Below are 21158 nucleotides of genomic sequence, written 5' to 3'. Positions count from 1 at the left end.
CAGCGGTATACGAATGAGATCTCGAAACCGGGATTTCTGAGGAGCGGTATGGAATACTTCGCGGCGGCGTGGGAGGATGAAGCGTACTTTACTTCCGTGTTTAGCAGTGGGCATAGGTTGCAGATGCCGTTGTTGGCATTGGGTGGTGAGGCGAGCTTTGGGCCTGTGTCGCTCTTGGAAGAAGTTTGGTTGCAGGTTGGCGATGATGTTGTCGCTGAGTTAATTCCAAAGGCTGGGCACTGGATTGGTAAGATCAATTCCTTGGATGGCGTCTTAGCTATCGCAGAAAAGCTCACAACGGTGTAGGCGACGAGAATCCAAGCTGGACTGGTAATCGCGCCTTGCGCTTCTTCGAGGCAGCCGGGGAGGTGAGCAGCATTGATCTGTCTTACCTCAAAGACCTAGTGACTCTACAAGGTGGTACCATCTGATGGGAGGCGGGCGTAATATCTCGAGATCGCGATATGTCATACGAAGAGTTGAAAGAACAGGTAGAGGAATTGTTGGGTATCGCGCTGAGGTGGCATTGATATCATGTGCTAGGACTTCCTTCGAGCCCACTACGACGGCGGAAGTCTTGTAACCAGTTCGGGTTGTCTGCTACTGTTTGGTTCCACTATCGTAGATATCAGCATTTGTCTGGTATATGATGGGTCGTTTCGCTTCCTCACCGCATCATCCGCATCCTGATATAACAATCTTCTCGACTCGCGTTGAAACATCTCATCCGTCGGTATAATACCCGACAACATCTGCTGTCTCGCAAAGCGACTAAGATGGCGCGTCAAAACCTTCGCAAAGTCATAATCGTGCTGCGTAGAAAGGTTTCGGAGAGCTTCCAAAGAGTCTTCAAAAGCTTGATGGTCCGGTGTCTGGGTGACCTCTTTCGGAGACTCTTGGACTGGCTCTTCTTCCCGTTGATATTCTTCGCGTTGGATCTGCGAAATCATTTGCTTTGTATGATCGATGGATCCGGGATTCGTAGCAGAGAAGGGTACTACAGTCTTCGCTTGTTCGGCAAGTAGGTAGGGTGGAAACGCGTTTATGACACGGGCAGCGACAGCGGGTTCGAAATCGTGATCGCCTTTCCAATCGGCCATGGTTTTGCCCTCTTTGAAATGTGCGGCGAGATGATCTGCTCTCTCATCCCAGCTACTCAAATTGGTATTACATATACCACAGCGGCATTTTACTGGCAGAGTCTCAAGTTTCCAGTCGTCGATGAGAGGTAGTGTTTCGAGCCCGTGGACTAGACGAAGGTGTTGTGTGAGATGATCTTTGCGGTGGAAGATACGCGGGCTGTTGTTGCCGTCCGTGCATGCCGCGTGATTATGTTTCTGCAGATGCTGGGGTGTTGGATCTAGTGCACTACAGTAGGCGCAGTGTACTCTACCCGTAAGAGGTAGCACCACAGAAGCTCCGTGCGGCGTGCACATCCAACTTTCGAGGTTTAGATGCAGCGATATCTCGTGTCGCTTCCAGTCGTACTTGTGCTTGAAGGTGTCGCAGCAGAAGGTACACTTGAATATACGATCCGGGTCCAGCATATTGCCCCTGACTCTTCCTTTGCTTCTTGTCTTGGCTTGACTGCGACGCTTCGATTGTGACGTGGCGGAGCGGCTCGAATTCGCGGATCGTAATGAGGATTCGCTTGCAGCGCTATCCAGACTGGTGGTAGAGGAAGGGCCGCGATACTTGCGGAATGCGTCGCCGCTGGAAGGCCGACTGATACGTGGTGAGTGGCCTATAGGTCTGTCCTCCAAGGCATGGTAGATGGCCGACAGAGATGCGGCCTCGTCTTCAGGCGGCGAGTTCCGCCAGCGCTGAATGGCCAGTGACTGACCCTCTTCGTGTCGAGGACTTCCACTCGGTATCACCATCGGGCTGACAGTGCCCGTTGACCTTCGCTTAAAGTACTTGCTTCGACGGCGAGGGAGCGTGTGATGACGCTGCGGCTGTGGGCGCTCGTGAAACTCAGTCGGCTGGTACGCGTCGAATGGATAACTTGGCGAAGTCATACCACTCAGCGGTTGTAACGTATCAGCTAACGTAAAGTCGTGGAAGTTCGGGTCGATTGCCAAGTCGTCGTCGATGCTGAATGCGGCAGGAGCATCAGGTGCAGCGTTAGTCGCATCCTGGCCGACATCTGTAGCGAGGAAGTTGTCGAACCATGAAGGGTCGATCGTATCTTCGTTCCATGATTGGAAGTTCCAGTCGTTCACTTGTTGATGATCCATGGCTCCAGAGGTCGCGAGTGTTGTTTTGGCGATGACGAAGATGGCTGGAAATGGCTGTAGGATGAAGGCGTCAGCCCGAAGTCGGCGCCGCTACCGATGCAACCTTTACCAAGTGATCGCGTATAGATCTAGGTTAGCAAGCGAATGCAGTACACCGCAAAGAACCTCGGGCTGTCTCTGGCCGACTGCTGGATATTGCGAGGCATGCAAGGCGTAGGGCGTGAGGTGGGGCGAACTTCAGAACGCGCTAGCCCCGCGATCTAGACAATTCTTCCCTCTAGCGCAACAGGACCGGACATTCACGACGCGACATAACGTGACTTGCAACACGATGGAAGCTGAAAACGACAAAGCTCTCGCTGAGCAACACGAGCAAGTCCTAGAAGGTGTTTTCGGTAGGTGATCTCATCGTCTCCCGCCCGCACCTTGTTACTAACTCTATATAGCCGTAGTAAAGCCTGCGAATGTCTCTTCAGCAGAGGTACTTCTCAAACTCCAGTCTACATTCAGTCATTCAGATACCTTCGCGCCACTGCGCAAACACCAGCCCAAACGTACCAGCAAATCCTCCGACCAAGTATTCCGCCTAGGTCATGGCGGCACGCTCGATCCCCTGGCCTCCGGCGTGCTCATCGTAGGCATCGGACGTGGCACAAGATCGCTCTCACAGTACCTAGCATGTGACAAAAGCTACGACACCACCATTCTATTCGGTATGAGTACCGACAGCTACGACTGTACTGGAACTATGAGGACAAGAGCAGACGCCTCGCACGTGACTCGTCAGCTTGTCGAGGAACAGTTGCCCAACTTTCTCGGGACGATTCAGCAAGTTCCACCCGTGTACTCTGCACTGAAGATCAACGGCATCAAGGCTTGCGAGTATGTGCGGCAGGGCAAGGAGTTGCCTCACGCTTTGGAAAGTAGGGAGATGCAAGTGAAGAGGTGTGATTTACTGGAATGGTATGATGCGGGACAGCATGACTTCGCCTTCCCCGGCGAGGAGAAACCGGCTCCAACACCTGCGGCACGGATTAGATTGACGGTATGTTCTGGCTTCTACGTTCGCAGCTTTGCGCACGATCTGGGTGTCGCTTGCGGTACCGTTTCGCACATGGCCGCGCTGAAGCGCGAAGTGCAAGCCAATTTCGTGCTCCAGCCTTCTCCGTTTCCGGAGGACACCGCTGCGATCCCGTATGGTGATTTGGATGCTGGTGAATCTGTCTGGGGTCCGAAGCTCAGACCACAGCTCGAGGAGTGGGTCGCGGCCAATCCAGTTAACCAAGGTCATGTCAACGGGCGAGAAGGAAGCACCAAGAGGAAGATGGCACAAGAGGGTGAAGCAAAGCCCAGACAGAGATTCCGAGGCGAATGGGTCGCTGAAACGAAGAAAGAGAGAATCAAGCAGCAAGGTGGCAAGTACAAGGGGAAATGGGGACGGAAGCCCGAGGTTGAAGCAGCTATAAGGCATTTTACGCAGGATATCAGTAAGTATCAATGATACAGCGGCGCCCCATAACTCCTCAGCAAACCCAACCACTCCGAACTCCTATCCGTCAACTCGCAGCACTCGAGCATAGTCCATGTTCCCAACTCGCCGCACGGCTGCGCCTTGCTGTTCAAGACCAAACTCCTGCCATCCACCACGCCGTTCTGGAGTAACTTCTCCATACCGATGTAGTTGTCTTTCCGAATCGCCGACAGAATCGCCGAAAGCCTGGGTCGCTGCAACGCATATCCAACATCCCATTGGACCACCATATCGATGAGCTCAAGATACTGGGTTTGAATTTCCTGTTTGGTGGGGGGAGTGCAGTGCAGCAGCATGTCGTATATGGGTGGTAGAGCGGCAATTTGTTCGCGCAGGGCTGCTGCGGAGATGGCGTTCAGAAGGACGCGCACAGCGTTTTTATTGGTGCCTTTTATGGCGTAGCTCAAGGCGTCGTATGTTAGTTCTGGGGCGAGGCCGATCATCTCTTCGAGCATTGTGGTGTTCGTCGGACTGTCTTGGTACGCGGCAAATTGCAGAACATTCATGTCTTCGAAAGCTGGGTCGCGGGGATGTGCTCCTGCTCTGAGAAGCACACGCGCTGTTTCTAGCGAGTCGAGTGAGAGGGCAGTGGCGAGTGGTAGCGCTTTGGTCTCTTTCTTCTTTCGTCGGAAGAACAGTTCCTCTCGTACCAAACTGCCTTTGGTCTGCAAGATGAGTTCGACCGCCTGTGCAGCGTCTGCTGAAATCGCACGGCTTAGCGCTGCTCTTGGGCCCAGATCTGTAGCTGTCCGTTGCGTGAGACATAAATTGAAGCCTCTGTCAATCAGCAGCTTTAGTATGCGGAGTGCGTCTTCCGGTCGCTTCTCCCAGGTTTCTTTCGTCAATGCATTGATTGGTGATACGAGTCTTGTAAGCTTTTCCTGATGCAGCAAGACATCGTCTTCTTTCTCGTAGTCTCTTGGCATTCCTTTCATGCTCAGCATCTCTTCCACAGCATCTGCCCATCCAGCGCGTACGAAGCAAGACAAAACGGAGTACTCATACGTCGTTTGCCACGGGCGATGCGCGGGCCCTGCAGTCTGTACTTCGCTTTTATTGTCGAATGCTCCGGCAACGCAAGCTGTGGGGTCGAAGTTTTGATGTTGCATGACGAGTTTCAGGGTACTCATACCACGATCGACATTCTTCCATTTCGATAGACCATCAAGGAAGCTGGTCTTCGTAACGCGAACCTGTACTTCGTTCCAATAATGCTGCGCGTCATACATCTCTCTTGGCCACTGCTCGACCATTGGATTTGCGCCATGATATACAAGACAATCGATGAGGTCTGCATGTCCCTTGTAGGCAGCCGCCATGAGCGCGCGATCCATTGGAGTGTAGTCTTCTCTTTTCGTTGCGTCTCCGTAAATGGCACCCTCTCTCAAGAGATGGTCGACCACTCTGGCTCGTCCGTTCATGGTAGCTTTCGCCAAGGCTTCGTGCTTTACCTTCTTCAATTTACCAGTTGATCGATAAATAGGGTCCGCTCCCATACTGATGACTGCTTTGACCAGTGAAAGACTACCCTCTGCAGCGACTTCTTCGAGAATATCGGTCAGGTCGTTTTGTGATGGGCTACTAGCTGGGTTAGGCGTAGTAGCCGCTCTTTTGAGTAAGAAGCTCTTCTTGAACGGAGATGCACCCTTCCGATCTGACGGCGGCTCCTTTCTGCTTAGTCTGCGCATTATCTCAGCTCGAGCATCGCTGGCACTCAATTCGGGTGCCTCGTCGATGCTTTGCGTGGTTGATATAGAGATATTCCTTCGTGATGACTGGTTTAGACCACCAGGTAAATCTGGCAGTGCTGATGAGCCCATGCTAGAGTTGCGATTACCATTCATGATGTAGGCAGTGCTCACGCGCTCAGAGATGCCATGTACGACCTTCAGTGGCTGTGGTGTCGAAGTGGAAGGCGAAAGATGATCAAAAGCGATATACATGGATTGCATCCTGTCTGACACACCATCTTCGGTGCTATCGCTGCTTCCCCAAGACATCGGAGGAGTAGGGGGGACTGTTGATGCATGTTCTAGGAATCGTAAAGGCTGTGGTGGAGAAGACTTCGACGCGCGTTGTGGGAACTCTGGCCGAATAGCTTGCGAGTCTTCGCTTCTGGGAGGTCGGGGAATATCATCGGTTGGGGGCTCGGAAAAGGGTTCCATTTGAGGGTTATGGGATAGTAGTGGTTCTTCGCGAAGTGGTGAGAAGACGTTGCCAGACTTAAGAGATATGCCATCGGCTGTGAGTGGCTGCATAGCGATACTGCCCCCAGCCCCAGTAATGGAAGAAGCCAAAGGAAGACTTGCTGCCTCTTCCCGCTTTTGCGGCACCTTGCGAGTATGGTTCAGATAAGTGACATTCTCGTCAGCCTTCCCTGTTATTGTTGGAGATATCGACGGGTGGGGCGCAAGGTATTCGAATGATGGTCCGCCGTAGAAGTTGCCGTATTCAGCAAAGCCGTCTGCATATCGCTGCTCTTCTTGCTGCACCGCCATTGTTTCTTAAGCTCTTGTTCGAAATTGATGTAGCTGCATTGGCTGCGATGAAGCGCTGCCAGGTGGTGAGAGATGTTAAGAGAGCGCGGGGTAAAAGTGTTCCCGGCATTGATGTTTGATTGCTTGTCAGCATGCTTTAATCCAGCCTTGTCACTAAAAGTGACATTTCAGGCGTTCATTACTACCGGGTGGAAGACTGGCTTCCGAGACCCTGACAAAGGTGCAAGCGGGCTGTGGTGCCGGCGCACGGAAAGCCGTCCAACACAGGGATCATGTCCGCAAGGGGGCGTTCATCGCAGCCTCTGAGGGACGTTGGCTGGTAATGAGTTGAGCATACGGTACGGGCGAATGATGTTCGTGAGCGCAGCACGTGGGCGAAGAGCTTCGGGACATCCCCAATTCAGCTGCCGTCTGCTTAAACCAGGTGTCGCATCAATGTTCTGTTTCGCCGCTCCTCGTTGGTGAACTTCCCTCTTGTCGTGCGGAGCATTGTCAACATGCCGTAGCGCCGATATGAATAGTGATCGGTGGGTGTTTCTTTGTTCTCAGGTTGCCAAGCTAGGAGTGCCTCAGCCCTGCATGGAGAACCGAGATTCCAAAGGCGACATCCACCACGCTTATCTCGATCGTTCAGATGCCATAGCCGCGAACATTCTGTCATCAGAACATTCCAAGTCACTTCTGGGTCGTTGATTGCTTACCTATCCTCCAACAACGCGTTCTTTTCCACCATTTCAGCGCGCAGTGAAGATGAATCTTGCCAATGTTGGTCTGAAGGACTATCTGGTCATTGGGTCTCTCACCGGGCTTTTGCGAACGACGTCGATGCAAATTACCGGCTACAAGCAGAGGGATCTCACATACTCTCAGTCTTACGGGACGTGGGCGAGCGCGAGCCTCATTGCTATTGTCGTATACACCATTGCGGTGCGGCTGCTAAGGAGACCGGCATTGTAGGAGGGTCGGACCAAGTAGCAGGAAGCAACGAAGCGGCGAGGCAGCCACGACAAGGGCGTCTCGGGGGCGGCTCAGTTCTGAGGCAGTGATGATATATCGGCGATGGGAGCCTCAGTGATATTGTACACGCTGGATGCCCTATGATGGTCCCTTCCGCTAAGGCGGGATGAATCGGGACGAGGGCACGGGTGAAGTTACTCAGCAAGGAGCTTTGACCAGGTCTTTCGTGCGTGCCGTCATCACCAAAGCCATGCCAGCAATGCCGTCCATAATCTCCAGAACACCACAACCACCGCCATCTTTCCTGTATCGCATCGAAGGTCTTCTATCGGCTCCCATGGTCGAAAAGAGCTACTTTTGAACTGTTCGGATCCTCTTGATGACATCAGCCCGTCGTCATCTTAAGCTAGGAAGCTGCGATGGCCTGCATTGCGTGACGGGCTGGGTTGGACCGCTTTCTACTATATCCTGCTCTTACATCGCGACAATACCTGGATCTTGTCTTGTCCCTCAGGAGGATATACGAGCGTCAGCATGTTGCGCTCCCCTCTCAAGGCGGTTTACCGGAATGACGCAATCAAGAGTCGCGCATGATGTTCTTGACTTTTTCGAGATATCTTGTGTTAAACAATCCTGCGCTCAATACTAAGCTCATTTATCTGGAAATCTATAAGCCTATTGACATTATCTAGATATCAAAGTGGCACAGCTGGCCCTACTGTATAAGGTTTGCTGGTGTCGCGTCATTCCCTTCTAGCGCAGAGCCCCTGAAGGGTCGGAGCATGGCTGCGACGCCAGACGCTGATTTTGCCAAGGGTACTGTACCCTCGACCTCAGATCCAGTTCATCTCCGCGAGTCCGTTGCTCCACTCCACAGAGATCTGTAGATCAGTGCGCGATAACTGTGGAATCTAGGGTCGGGGCGTTTAGACAAACAAGGCATCCACCATGGCGCTATGGAACGCCTTCGATCGCAAAATTAAGACATTTAGCCTACGGCGTGTCAGACGCCCACGCATGTTCCCAGTCGCTTCATGAGTGAAGAAGGACCGACGACGTCGAGGGAAAGTTGACCGCGACCACTCCGAGGGATTGCACGCTGATCGGAGACAACCCCGCGAAATCGCCAAGTCGTTGGACCGCTATCTAACCCTGGTGCGAGTCAAGCCTGCGTCGTCCATCGCCACGAGGCCGTCTCAACGCAAAACTGGACCGGCTGGGCAGAAGCCACGAGGATATCCCAAAAAAAAACTCTGTAGCGTGCGGTAGCTCCGCGACAAGCTCAACCAAGGACACTGAAAGACTCAAGCACTTCGTGACGGCGCCCGTACTTAGCTTACCACGTTCTCTGTGCCATCGAGAAGTCCGATTCGCGGCTCAGACGTTCTCGAGCTGCTGCGGCTTCTTCTAGTGTTGTGTTGGTATGGTACTGGTGTTTCATTGTTTGCTCAGCTCCCTCTGTCAGGTCCGTGGATGCATGATGCCTGCCCGACGACAGAGACTGAACAACTCGCGGCAAGATTAAGATAAATTATGAACGGGACGGGGAATGTTCCCGCCCACGTCCGAGACGCCGCGCCATAAGAGTGAAGCATTTTGATACCTGCTATATATCTTGCGCGTACAAACGTCGCGAGAACCTCATGACGTTCTGGCAACGTCGTCACGTCAGTGCGAAACTCGTATTCGCAGAAACCCAAAGCTTCTCTTGCCCGTTAAGCAAAAGGAAAAAAAGGGTTCATCTCATCCGCAGTGCCCGCGGAGCCGGTTGATCGACTACAGATCAGCACGGGACAGACGCTACCAGCCGCCTGGAACTATGCGACTCATGATTCCGACGTGTAGCACGACAAGCCGGATCATACCACTCCCTTCTTAACCTACCCTGACCCTAGGCTTCGCGCTGCCCGCTATATGCAGGTGTCAAGATGTCAAACAACCCCAAGTAGAGTTCGCACTTGACATCACTCACCACCTCTCTCCATCTGACCCCATCGGGGCGAACTTAAACTCCACCGGCCACACATACTGTGTGTGTTTGCTGCCGCGATGGAGATAGTCACGTCTATCGTAAGAACTACGCGAGTCCGAATGATTTGAAGTCTCACTCACAATCCACAGGTTATCCAGGGAATACTCCTCGTGTTGGCACTGGCTGTTACGATCCTAAGATGTTGGGTTCGTCTGTGTATGGAGCACCGCTCACTCACTCTCCCCGACTACCTCGTATGGGGAGGATTCATCTGTGCGCTCGGATGGTTCGCTTGCTCCACGAGAGCGCTTTACATCTTGATTGATCATCCTCTGGACGAGGAGACAAGGAGCGATTCTGTCGAATACCTGAAGGTACGCCAACAACATGATCTTCAACATACGCAATGAGACAAGTGAGCTGACGGATGTTTGCTGCTAGGTCGTCTTCGTGTCTATCTACTTCTTCGACACGGGGTTGTACTTCCCCAAAGTCTCGCTGGTGGCTTTCTACTGGTGGTTGATCCCGCAAGGCTTCAGGCGTCTCCGGTATGCAGTCTATGCCACTACTGCAATCGTGGTAGCCTGCTTCGTTGCGAGCATACTGTGCGACACTCTCCTTGCGCCTAACATCTCCGACAACTGGTGCGACTTCTACCCTTACTTCGATCAAGTTGTTCTTTGGCTAACATGCACTCTCCAAAAGGTCTATCGAGAACCAGCTCAACTCAACATGGAATACTTACTCCAACTTGGTCGTCAACTGGACACTCAACTTCGGCACTGATCTGCTGCGTGAGTAGTCCAGAAGCCACTTGCTCGAACATCAGCTAATGCGCTCTCTTCTTAGTATTCGGACTACCATTTTTCATTTTCAACTGTTTGAAGCTCCGTAGAAGACAGAAGATCGGCCTAGTTGGAATCTTCTCTCTAGGCGCTATCACCATGGCAATCAGTCTCGCCCGCTTCATCGTTTACAACATGGACTACGACATCGCCGATGCCGACGGCAGTAAGTGATGCTTCCATTCCCGAAATTCCCCAAGCTCTTACTAACAACCCCCTCAGATCTCTGGTGCACGGCCGAAATGTGCACAGCCGTCATCGTCGTCTCGCTCCCGTCCTTAAAGGCCCTCATCATCAAACCCACACCCGCCACCTCATCCAACCGCAGCAACTCAGGCTACCTGCAAGCTGGCTCTGGCAAAACGATTGGCAGCAAGGGTATCAACTTCAACGGGCACAGCTCGAATATTCAGGGCGGCACTATGGACGATGAAATGGAGTTGACTTTTCTGGACCGAAAGGCTAGCCCTACACCAACTGGAACCACTGATGGGTCACGCTTGCAAGATGGGAAAGATAATGTGATGGTGACTACAGATTTCGAGGTCACCAGTACGAGGAATGTGTTTTAGATTGGTGTGTCAGTAATCCTGGAGATAGAATGAAATGATAGTAATGACTACTCGTCTACTGTCTTCACAGCGAAGACAGTCCGCTCAATCCCCTGCTCCAATCCCTCGGGAACTAACCGTACCGAGATACTCGAAACCGCATTTTCAGAATCGAACGCTCTGGGACAGATCGAGTCTTCTGCACAGTTACCACATTGTACCTGTCGCGATAGACTGCACGCGATCAGGATATCGGTATTATAGTACCGAGAAGCCCTTGATCTCTTCCCTAGTGAGCATGGTCGGGCCCTAAGTCATTCTAGCAATGTAGGCGTAACATTGTTGTGGAATAGCATGTGACGTCAAGTCGCGAAGCCGGACTCGAGAACTAGCCATGTAGCACACGCGGCCTTTAGCATATATGCACCGCCGTCTAAATATACAAGCTCGCGATCATCTAGCACCGAGACGACATATATCGCGCATCACGAGCGTATCACGAACATAAGACATGACAGTGTTATAGGAGGCAGGCACAATCGCAGTCCTGTCGCAAACGTCCGTGCGGTCATAACGGCAATGAGGAGGCGGTGCATCCCTCCCACTCCGCCCAACCACATCGCCCACCTGACCCCCGACCCACACACCCGCCGTCATCCAACACCGACTTCATCGTTTCCTCATCGCTAGTCGCACGCCTGCCCTTGACGCCGTCCTGAACGCTTTACCCCGACCAGCGAGCCTCCCCCCCATTCGCGCCTTCCTACGACCACCCGCTGCGCGACGCCTCGGACGTATCGCATGCCACCGATATGAAGCCCAGTAGCCGCCTCGTTCCCGTGTCTACACTGCTTTTGCTGTCGGCATGGACAGGCGCAGTCCTAGCCGACGATACCATCTCAGCGACAAAGATCAAGGTGCAGCTCTTCGCCGCCCCCTCGTTTCTGAGCGAAGTTAGTGTCGACGCGTATAATAACCAGTGTCTCTCGCTGGATAACAATCTGTATGTCGCGCACACCCGTCGCTTTCGCGTATCATTGGGGGAGAAGTGCTAACGCAAGGGATATAGCATCGACGGGCGCGTGCAAAGTATTCTGGTAGGCGGACACAATGTCGAGTCTGTGTTGGCAAGGGATGATTACTGGAGCTGTCGGTTTTATGAGTAAGTCTGCTGTGCTGCGTCGGGTCTTTGAGGGCCGCAGCTAACGTTACCGCAGTAATTACGACTGCAGCGGCGACGAAAACATGGACCAGTTTCTTGCTATTGCCGATGGCGCGAATAACCTCGGGAGTGTTGGTTGGGGGACAAAGATACATGGGTTGAAGTGCAGTAATAAGGAGCACGAGGACGACTGAATGGGCGAAGAACAGTGGCAAGAGAGGGATATATGTTGCGTCACATACGTCGAGCGATGTTCGATCCAGACAGCAACACTCGTTGCGCGACGACACAACCCACATTACGGATGCGAACGATACACCTCCGCCGCGGACACTGGGACACGCCCAGGAAGGTCAGAAGCACATCAGACCGACGGTGCAGGTCGTATGGCGCGAGTTGGTCAAGCACACAAGCAGAGAGGGCAATGGGTATATACCAAGGGCATGGTTCATGCAACATAGCGTTGGCATTGGCGTTTACATTGGGTTCTGCATCTACATGCGATGGGAGATGGCACCGGCGTTCGAAGTGCTCGACGCCCACTTAGTGCTGTATCAGTACCGAATATGGATCAAGATAAATATAATGATTGTATCAAGCTTACGTCTTTGGTCATGAGTGGTTAGGACGGGCGTGTTGTACGTTGCTCGAGGGAAGTGGACATACTGAGTCACGCCTTCAATGAGATACATACGCTCTCTTTAGATATATAATCACTCATCCATTCATTCAATCATGCCATCATAAGCACCAGGGTATCTCCAGCGCAAAAACACATCCACAAAACGCCATGCCATGCAATGCTCCCAGTGCCCCCTCCCACCTACAAATCAATCAAATCCGGCGCCTCCCCACTGCCCACCCCCCTCAACAGCACAATCATATTCCCATTCTGGCACGGCTCCCCAATCTTTTCACTAAATTTGAGCAACCTCCCACCCTCCACATGGAAAACCCGCAACTTCTCCTCCTCGCCCCCACCCCGGTTATTCACATTCTGCACCTGCAGCGCCTTGGCCGCCATATCCAGTACACGTCCTACTGTCCATTCTTTATTGTAGAAGAATTTCCCCGTGGGGTATTTCGCTTTCGTTGTATCGGCCGAGGCTTCGACGTGTAGGTATATGCGTTTCTCGGCGGGGATGCTAGCTTCGCCTTTGGCGACGCGTTTGAGGGCGTTGAGTTCGGATTGCGCGGATGATGCGGTGGAGGAAGAGGATTTGCCTAGGCCGAGGAAACCGCCTGTTTTCTTGGATGAAGAGCGCCGTTTCTCATCATCTTTCTTCTTCTGCTCTGCCCATGCTTTCAGTCGCGTCAACGCGGTCTGCGTGCGTGCTTGGACGTAGTTCTGGGGCCGCGCGCCGAGGGGCGTCAGGGTCGAGCAGGCGTGGTCTTCTTCGAAGCGGTGTTTGAGGCAGTATCGTCGGTTGCAGCGGGGGCAGTGGACGCCTTGTGCGCGCGCGGTGTCTATGAAGGTCTTGCAGGAGGGGTCGGCGCATTGTGAGTCGTGGTTGTAGACGCTGGGTTTGGGGGCGGATGGAGTGGTGTTTTGGGCGGTTTTGGCTTTTTGACGTGCCCATTCGCCTTCTTTGGGGCATTTGTGCGCGTATTCGGTGCGGTGGTCGAGACAGAATTTCCTGGGGTGGAGTTGTTAGTATGGTGGTGTCCACGGGTGTCTTTGTGTAGGTACGCGTGAGACGCGTAGTCCTGTATGTGTTGAGTGCTTACCCGTGACAACTCTCGCAGCGGAATGGGAGGAAGTCTAGTACATTGCAGTATTCCATCTGGCAATGCGCTCCGATTGCTTCTAGGTCGCCCTTCATCTCGGTGTAGCTTGATTCGTTGGTTGCCATGGTTGTGGTAGAGGTGGGAATGATATATGTGTGTTACACCAAGTGAAGAAGATGCTAGAGAGCTAATATGGAGGCGACAGTGTGTAATAACGAAGCTGAGCAAGCATCAGAAGCCTCGAGAAGGCGGTTAGGCTACCAAGAGCTTACGATTGTCGCCGCGCCGTCTCGGAAGGCGATTCCGATGAATGTGGCGCTAACCGTGGATGATTGCTAGCGTCAGGGTCCAGCAGCTGCCATCCATCTGATCTGATCTACGCCTGCCTTCACTTTTACTTTCACCACATATCAGCAGCAATGTGACTAGCCAACAACTAATGTCAGCTCAGGCTCGGCATCTCTGATTACTTCGCGCTTGACATCTAGTATAACGACGAAGTTCTGATCTGAGTTCATCGCCTTGATCAACGGGTTGCAAGGCTGAAGCTCAGCCTCGCCAACGCCACGTATAAGATCATGCACGCATTCATGAGCTAAGTCAGCCGTGCTAATGCATATGAGCCCATTCCCCGCGGCTGACACTCACCCTTCTCATCGCAATTTCTCAGATGGCGGAGGTGGTGGGCGCCGTCGCCGCTGTTGTCCAGTTCGTGGACGTAGCTCTCCGCCTTTCCTCCTGTCTCGAACGCTTCTGCTCAGATGTGCGCAATGTGCCGCGGCGCTTTCTTCAGCTGCAAACCGACCTACGTCAGCAAATCGAAATCGCGCAACAGATCCAGAATCACCGCTTGCCTGGTTTCGCGACAGCAGTAGCGTCCTCGACGTTTGACACGCCTCTAGTTGAGTATATTGATCTCGCTGAGGAGTTGTGTAAGACACTAGAGATATTACTCTCCCGCAAGAATGATGGAGTGCTGCAACGAGGCTGGGATGCTATTTGCTCTGTCCGTAAGAAGGAAGAAGTGGCAAGCATATGCGATCGACTCGAACAGAAAAAGAGCACCCTCTCCTTATGGCTGGAAGCAGCGAATCTGTAAGCGCAGTTCCAAAATTGCAGAAGCTGCCTACCAGACCTGGTCACGACCGCTATACTGACTGAGATACAGCAAGCTAGCATCAAGTATCGCGGCGACTACAGACCAGACGCGGCTTGATGTTAGCGATACCCTGACGCTCGTCAAGATGGTCGACAATACGTCGAACAACATCGCGACAAACACAGCACAACTACTTCCTCACATCGAACAAGTCCATCGTACCCTCGCGACCACTTCCACCAGAACGGAACACATCTTACAAGATACCCAACGGCTCTTGGTAGACTATGAAGCGGACATGACATCACGGCAATCAAGTCGACAGATCACAGAAATGACTTTGGCAAATACAGAGCAGATCATCGCGGCCATCGAAAAATTGACTATGGGCCCTGACAAACACAGCCCACATGTGAACTCTGGCTACGCTACGGACCACATCCATGTCGGATCCTCGGTTTACCAACCCGTCCAGCGAAGCATAGTAAACCATGGTCGTAGACCTCAAAGATGCAAATGTCGTACTGTCGGTACTGTGCGTCGCTGGCAGCCATTGTCAATACTTCGGTTCACCCGGACGTTCCGAACACAACACTTCTCATACTGTTCGTACTACCAAGATTCGGAGCAAAGTCTCGAAATCACCATGCAACTCGTTCCTCCTTCCTGGCTTGTATCTCACACCATTGATGTGGGCACGCGGGTGCGGAACCGGTCGACCATGAGCTGCTTTTCGATTAGTCCAATCATCATAGGTACCAGCAGGCTCGTTGACCCGAATATGTCACCCGCATTTCGCGCCATTGCGAACACTAAAGAGGAGCTGTACAAAACCGGTCTACATCGCTTGCTTATTCCTCGACTTCAAACCACCCTGCAAGAGCTTTTCGACGAAAAAAAGGCCTCCGTTCTAGATACCGATAGCAATGGAAATACTCTCTTGAATGTAAGTTAGCCCATGTTCACACAGCATACAACATTGAGTTGATGTGTTCTATAGACGATCATATGGTTATATACCGCCTTCCCCTATATGATATCGCCGCCGGGCGATGAATATGATGTTCTCATTCAATTCTTGTTGGACATGGGTGCCGACCCTAACGTGATGAGAGCTCCGACGCGCGAAGACAGCCTTGAGTATCTAGGGAGCTGCCGAGGCACCACCTGTGACCAACTTGTACACCATGTCGTACCCAGTCTTTCAAGACACTATGGTCAATCACCACTGATTATGAAGATCCTTGAACGAATTCAAGACGCTGGTGGTCATTCGTCGAGACCCTACCTGTCTAATGTGCATCCAATCTATCGATCTAGGTGTTTTTCCCAGGAGGCCAAGCAACTGACCATATTCGAGGATCACATTGACAGTGCGTTTGCTTTCGTCTCATTAGATGCACCGATTTCACTAACATCTTCCAGTTTTAGATCTTGGGGAGCTTGTGCCAGTGATCCTGCAACAAAACGAGGACCAGTTTCGACGCCTTGTCCGAAAGGCTGAGCTCTCGGTTCTGAACCGTAAATCTCCGGTGAACGGCTTAGCTCCGGTCCATTTCGCGGTTATGTGGCCTACTGCACTTAGACTGCTAATGGAACGGGGTGTTAACGTGAATCACGAAGATACCTATGGTCGGCGGCCTATACATCTAGCCGTGGCACTAGGCCTCACTGAATCCGTATGTTGTTTACTAGGTGCAGATTGTACACTTTTCACCCCTTCGCACGACAACAGCTTAGTTCAACACGCACTGCATTTACATACTCCGCAAAGATCTCAAATACTCGACTTGCTTATTCCGGCGATGATCGAACGTCATATGCGGCTTATGGATCTAGCCAGGTCGCACTTGCCGCCATCCCTATTTTTAAAGCTCAATGTCTCGCCTGGGCAATTTCATGAACAAAAAGCACCTTCTATACTTCAGGTGCTTCTACCGAATGGAATTGAAGTCCCTGAAGCCCTGGAGCTTGACGGTGAGGGTTTCTATAACTTCTCGCATATGCACCGTTCGATCGAGCTAGCGCCTGCTACGGCGGATCTGTTTTGGAATGCTGGATTTCGCGAAATTGACACGCCCGACGACTGCGGCGTGACACCATTTCTCCAAAGCTGGTTTATGGCTAATTTTGCGATGGTAGGTTGGTTTATAGAAAGAGGAATCTCGATGCAATCACAACACAAAGATGCACCTCTAACCGCTCTTCATCTCTACGCCCACCGAATGCATTACGCCGGTGCTGTCCTCGGAGGCAATATCGATAAGGTACCTACCGACCTACATTATATGGAGGCGATCCAAGAAGAGTTGGGTATACCACACGACGATTGCATGTGCATATGCTCGCCCACAGGCTGTACACCGGTCAAATTTCTATCTGAGAGGATACCCTATTACACTGGCTTAACCAAACGCCATATAAGCAAGTGGATCGAGAACGTTAGACCGCCTCATCCTCTTAAAACTCAATATGTATACGACTTTACCCGATATCTTTTGTTCGATTTCCTGGGCGGCGAGCATACTTGCTGCGACCTCGATCAGACATGTTCAATTGATTCTCGTGCGCCTTTGCGGGAGACAACAAGTAAATGGCATAAGAGAGTCGATGGAATACTTGCCGACTGGGTCGAACATGTTACGTTTTGCCAACTTGGAGTACCTATACCTCAAAGAGAAAGCTTACAGCTCTTGGAAGATGAAGAAATCTTCAAGATGACGTTGGATGATGCGATGTCTCACTACGACGAAATGGAGCGGCCAGAGACCATGCCAGCTGAGGAGCAAGTATTCGAGTATATCAACTGGGTCATCTCGAAAGGGTACTTAGCCATCGATGCAAGCTATGACTGTCATCATGACAATGAAGTCCTGGAGAGATGCTCCAGACGCTGGTCTTGATACGGGCTAGGTCGCCATGACGACGTGTTCTCTCATATTGAGGAATTGGCAAAGCAGATTCTTCCAATGTTAGACTTTCTCTGCCGGCACTTTCTCAAATGTAGCACATGGCTTAGTGCAGACACCGAAACCACTGTATTACTACTCCTACCAAACGCCGAGCCCATGCTTATGCATCTACCCAACGCCATACCCATAAATATACCTGCTACCTCCCCAAACCATGCATGTTCTATCGAAACCTATGCCCGCGAACCATCACGACCTAACCTTCGTATCCGCATCCGCAACCCTCCCAACCAACCCCCTAATCTTCGGCCAAAGCTCCGGAATCCGAAAAGGTTTCGAAATCGCATCGTCCATCCCCGACGCCAGCGACTGTTCAATCTGCTCCATACGCGCATTCGCACTCACAGCCAGGATGGGCAGACGAAGTGATTGCTTATCCGGCCGCTCATGCGACGCCGAAGACGTAGATGAAGTCTTCTTATGACAAGCCCGACCCGACGAAGGCACCCCCGGAGTTGGTGGTGCAGCAAGAAGACCCTGGTGTTCGTAGTCGCGGATAAGGCGGGCGCAGGTGAGACCGTCCATGATGGGCATTTCTATGTCCATGAGGATGATGTCGAGGTCGTGTTTCTTGTCTGTCTTGGAACTGTCTTCCTCGTTGCGCCAGTATACGCTGTCTTTGAGCCATTCCAACGCTTCTTGACCGTTACCTGCTACGCTGATGTTCCAGCCGAACTTCTGCAGCTGCTTCCGGAGTACTTTCTGGTTTACGAGATTGTCTTCTACGATGAGCACGTTGAGTCTGATCGATTGCATGGCTTCTTCGCCTGTCATGGTACGACGAGGGACGGGGCGAGCTTGCACGGCTCGCGCGTTGACTTGGTCGGCGGGTGGATGCGCGAGTCGGGTACTGATGAAGAAGGCGAACGTTGAACCTTGCTCTTTCTCGGAGTGGACGCCGATGGCTCCACCTTGTAACTTCGTGAGGGACTTGGAGATGAAGAGACCGAGCCCTGAACCGCCGTATTTGACATGTGTGCGCGGCGTGGCTTGCGAGAAGCGGGAGAAGAGTTTCTTTTGCTCGTCTGTGGTCATACCACAGCCGGTGTCTTTAACCTTCAGCCAGAGGAATGCTATTCGGCCCTCGCCCCATTCGGCTTTGTCGGTGATGTCTGCCTTGGGCTTCTCGTCGTCGGTGAAGGTTATCTCGTTCCAGCACTTAGGTGGACGGGTCCAGGAGCCACCGATAGTGACGGTGATGGCTTTTTGAGGGCGGTCTTTGGTGAATTTGATGGCGTTGGTGCTGGTAGTGTTAGCGGAGGGTATGCAACATGGGAACGAGAATCTTACAGTAAATTGATGAGGACTTGTAAGAGGCGAGAGGGGTCAAGCATCGTCCAATCCATGCCATTGAAAGTCTCATCAACGAGGAAAGCGAGCTTGATGCCCGCCTGGTTGCACTCAACGTCAAACATGCGCACAGCATCCGATACTACTACCGCGGGCTGCACGCGCATTGGCGTGATCAAGATTAAGTTAGAATCAAGTTTCGACAGGGTGAGCACGTCGTCAATAACGCGTTTTTGGTGCATCGAACATGACACGATGATCAGCAGCGATTCGATGCAGCTCTGAACTTCTGCTCCTGCCCTAGATGTCTCGGACGAATCTTTCGATGCTATGATTTGGCGTCTGGACAGTTGTTGGAGCGAAGCAATAACGGAGTCGGCGCATTGTATGACTGCCGACAGTGGATCTAGATGTTGGCATACGACGTTAGCGGTGGCTCGTATGTGTTGTGCAGAGGCGTTACTCACTCCTGAGTTCGTGCGAAGTCATATCAATGAAGCTGGACTTGTCAACAAGAGTCGATTGCAGAGCGCATAGTGAAATACTTTTCTTGTTGTCGTTTTGCTTCCAGCGCTTCGTGGATGCGGCGCCGCTGAACGCTTTCAGCCCACTTGAACTGTGATATGTCGAATAATGTCCCCATAATGCCTATAGGGATTAGCATATGCATGATGAAGAATGTAGAAAGGCACCATCTTACTTATCACCTTGCCGTTCTCGTCCAGCTCTGGGTAACTTGAACTTTGCACCCATATATTCGAGCGAATACCATCTTGGTTAACCCAGGTCTTGTTCAAACGGAATTGTGTTCCTTTGGCTTTTCCGCTCGTGAGCATATTCTCCCAATCTTTCTTGACCTTTTCAACATCTTCCTTAGCGATGAGGTCAAACCAGTCGTATTGACTGACTGGGCCATGCGGATGGCCCGTCAGTTCGAAGAACTGATCATTGACGAAGTTCATGCCTACATCGATATTAGCAAGTACTTTGCGATGAGACAATCATACTTACCACTCTCAGGTATGTATACGTATATAGCGGTAGGGGAAACTTGGGCAAAGCGCGCAAATTTCATCTCTGCCAACCGCGCTTGTTCGAGTGCTTCCCTAGAGATGTACTTAGTATGTACGGATCATGTATGTTGAGATCAAGCTTACACCTGTGCTTGTGCTGCCTCTTGCGATTTCTTTTGTGCGTTGATGTCTACGGTATTGCCGGCAATACCGATCAATTTCTTGTCATCATCGAACACAGGAACACAAGCTGAAAGTACCCATTGCGCGGCGCCTTTCGTTCCTGTGCGTCCCTTCCATCGCATCTCGAACGTAACGGATTTTCCCTGCGAAAGCTTATTCCACATGGACATTACCAGCGCTTGGTCATCGGGGTAGACCAGGTCCATGAAAGAGAACTCGTCAGGATTGACGTTTCTTGGCTGAGAGCTGGAAATTGTCAATACCTGGAAATATCGCGCTGTGGTCATCATTACCTCAATCTATACCATGCCTCATTAGCATGCAACAGCTTTCCCTCTGCGTTGTACTCAAACACTCCAACATCGCTCATCTCCATCATGGTCTGGATACTTTCCCACCTGGCATGAAGGTTCGTGTACGGGATGTTCTTGAGCGATATTGATCTATCGCGCTTGAGGTCATTGATGAGCTGTGCTTTCGATCGTGTGAAGACTGGCGTTCGACTGATAGTGAGGTGATCGTCATCGTCTGCTTCTTCCCCCAACGAAGGCGCTTCTTGCTGCTGCGCGTCGGATCCTGTCGCTCTCACTAGCTTGAAGCCACCATTCCTCCCTGCCAATTCCGCAGTCCAAACATGACCGCCGAATCCGCATCGAGGTTTGTATTCACCCAGAGCTTGCGCCCATGAGCGGAACAGAAGTGATGCTCTTTCCTCGGCTAGGATGGAGTTGCGTAGAGGGAGTCTGCGGAATGCTTCATTGCAAAAGACAAACTCGAAACCCAGAGCTGTCTCACCCGCTTTGATGACGAAGAGTGGTGCGGTGTCGGACTCCAGATCCTCTAGGTCCAGCAGGCGCGTATTGGAGCGCTCGGCCGACGGCATTCCGAATGGGTCGTAGTAGTCCTCGACGGGACATAGACGAAGAATAGGCGATTAAAGTTTAGGGTAAGGTACGATGCTCGGTAAATGCTTGGTCTCAGCGCATACTGAAAGATGCGGTTGTAGCAATGCGACGGAAAGGGCGGTGTCCAGCAAGTGTGTTGTGAGGAAGCTGCCCGGGCAATACAAAGTCGCCACTGGGGAAGTCAAGACCACGCTGTATTCTCAAGTGGCTTTGCA

At 52.0% G+C, this 21158-nt stretch overlaps 7 protein-coding genes across 7 annotated transcripts; 3 read left to right on the top strand and 4 right to left on the bottom strand.

The window, feature by feature from the left end:
• Positions 1 to 532: 532 nt before the first annotated feature.
• Positions 533 to 2237, bottom strand: J4E93_010970 (uncharacterized protein; the record flags this gene model as incomplete). The annotated part of the gene is made up of 2 exons (XM_049348846.1): positions 533 to 616; positions 672 to 2237. The coding sequence occupies 2 exons, from the start codon at positions 2235 to 2237 to the stop codon at positions 533 to 535; spliced, it is 1650 nt and encodes a 549-aa protein (XP_049193981.1).
• Positions 2238 to 2568: 331 nt separating this feature from the next.
• Positions 2569 to 3728, top strand: J4E93_010969 (uncharacterized protein; the record flags this gene model as incomplete). Its single annotated transcript, XM_049348845.1, has 3 exons — positions 2569 to 2632; positions 2684 to 3687; positions 3726 to 3728. 3 exons carry the CDS (start codon positions 2569 to 2571, stop codon positions 3726 to 3728), a joined length of 1071 nt encoding a protein of 356 aa, XP_049193980.1.
• Positions 3729 to 3731: 3 nt separating this feature from the next.
• Positions 3732 to 6266, bottom strand: J4E93_010968 (uncharacterized protein; the record flags this gene model as incomplete). Its single annotated transcript, XM_049348844.1, has 1 exon — positions 3732 to 6266. One exon carries the CDS (start codon positions 6264 to 6266, stop codon positions 3732 to 3734), a length of 2535 nt encoding a protein of 844 aa, XP_049193979.1.
• A 3006-nt stretch (positions 6267 to 9272) lies between these two features.
• On the top strand, positions 9273 to 10612 carry J4E93_010967 (uncharacterized protein; the record flags this gene model as incomplete). Its single annotated transcript, XM_049348843.1, has 6 exons — positions 9273 to 9293; positions 9345 to 9569; positions 9637 to 9839; positions 9901 to 9989; positions 10045 to 10206; positions 10293 to 10612. 6 exons carry the CDS (start codon positions 9273 to 9275, stop codon positions 10610 to 10612), a joined length of 1020 nt encoding a protein of 339 aa, XP_049193978.1.
• Positions 10613 to 11403: 791 nt separating this feature from the next.
• Positions 11404 to 11947, top strand: J4E93_010966 (uncharacterized protein; the record flags this gene model as incomplete). The annotated part of the gene is made up of 2 exons (XM_049348842.1): positions 11404 to 11558; positions 11824 to 11947. The coding sequence occupies 2 exons, from the start codon at positions 11404 to 11406 to the stop codon at positions 11945 to 11947; spliced, it is 279 nt and encodes a 92-aa protein (XP_049193977.1).
• A 629-nt stretch (positions 11948 to 12576) lies between these two features.
• On the bottom strand, positions 12577 to 13606 carry J4E93_010965 (uncharacterized protein; the record flags this gene model as incomplete). The annotated part of the gene is made up of 2 exons (XM_049348841.1): positions 12577 to 13390; positions 13482 to 13606. 2 exons carry the CDS (start codon positions 13604 to 13606, stop codon positions 12577 to 12579), a joined length of 939 nt encoding a protein of 312 aa, XP_049193976.1.
• A 4135-nt stretch (positions 13607 to 17741) lies between these two features.
• On the bottom strand, positions 17742 to 20921 carry J4E93_010964 (uncharacterized protein; the record flags this gene model as incomplete). Its single annotated transcript, XM_049348840.1, has 8 exons — positions 17742 to 18795; positions 18843 to 19248; positions 19310 to 19341; positions 19388 to 19490; positions 19543 to 19806; positions 19854 to 19948; positions 20000 to 20284; positions 20332 to 20921. 8 exons carry the CDS (start codon positions 20919 to 20921, stop codon positions 17742 to 17744), a joined length of 2829 nt encoding a protein of 942 aa, XP_049193975.1.
• Between the last annotated feature and the right edge of the window lie 237 nt (positions 20922 to 21158).

Source organism: Alternaria ventricosa (genome assembly GCF_023758065.1).
Source record: "Alternaria ventricosa strain BMP 2768 chromosome Unknown scaffold_39, whole genome shotgun sequence".
NCBI classification, from domain to species: Eukaryota; Fungi; Ascomycota; class Dothideomycetes; order Pleosporales; family Pleosporaceae; genus Alternaria; species Alternaria ventricosa.
The sequence above is the reverse complement of the archived record's forward strand: the minus strand, read 5'-3'. Positions and strand labels throughout refer to the sequence as shown.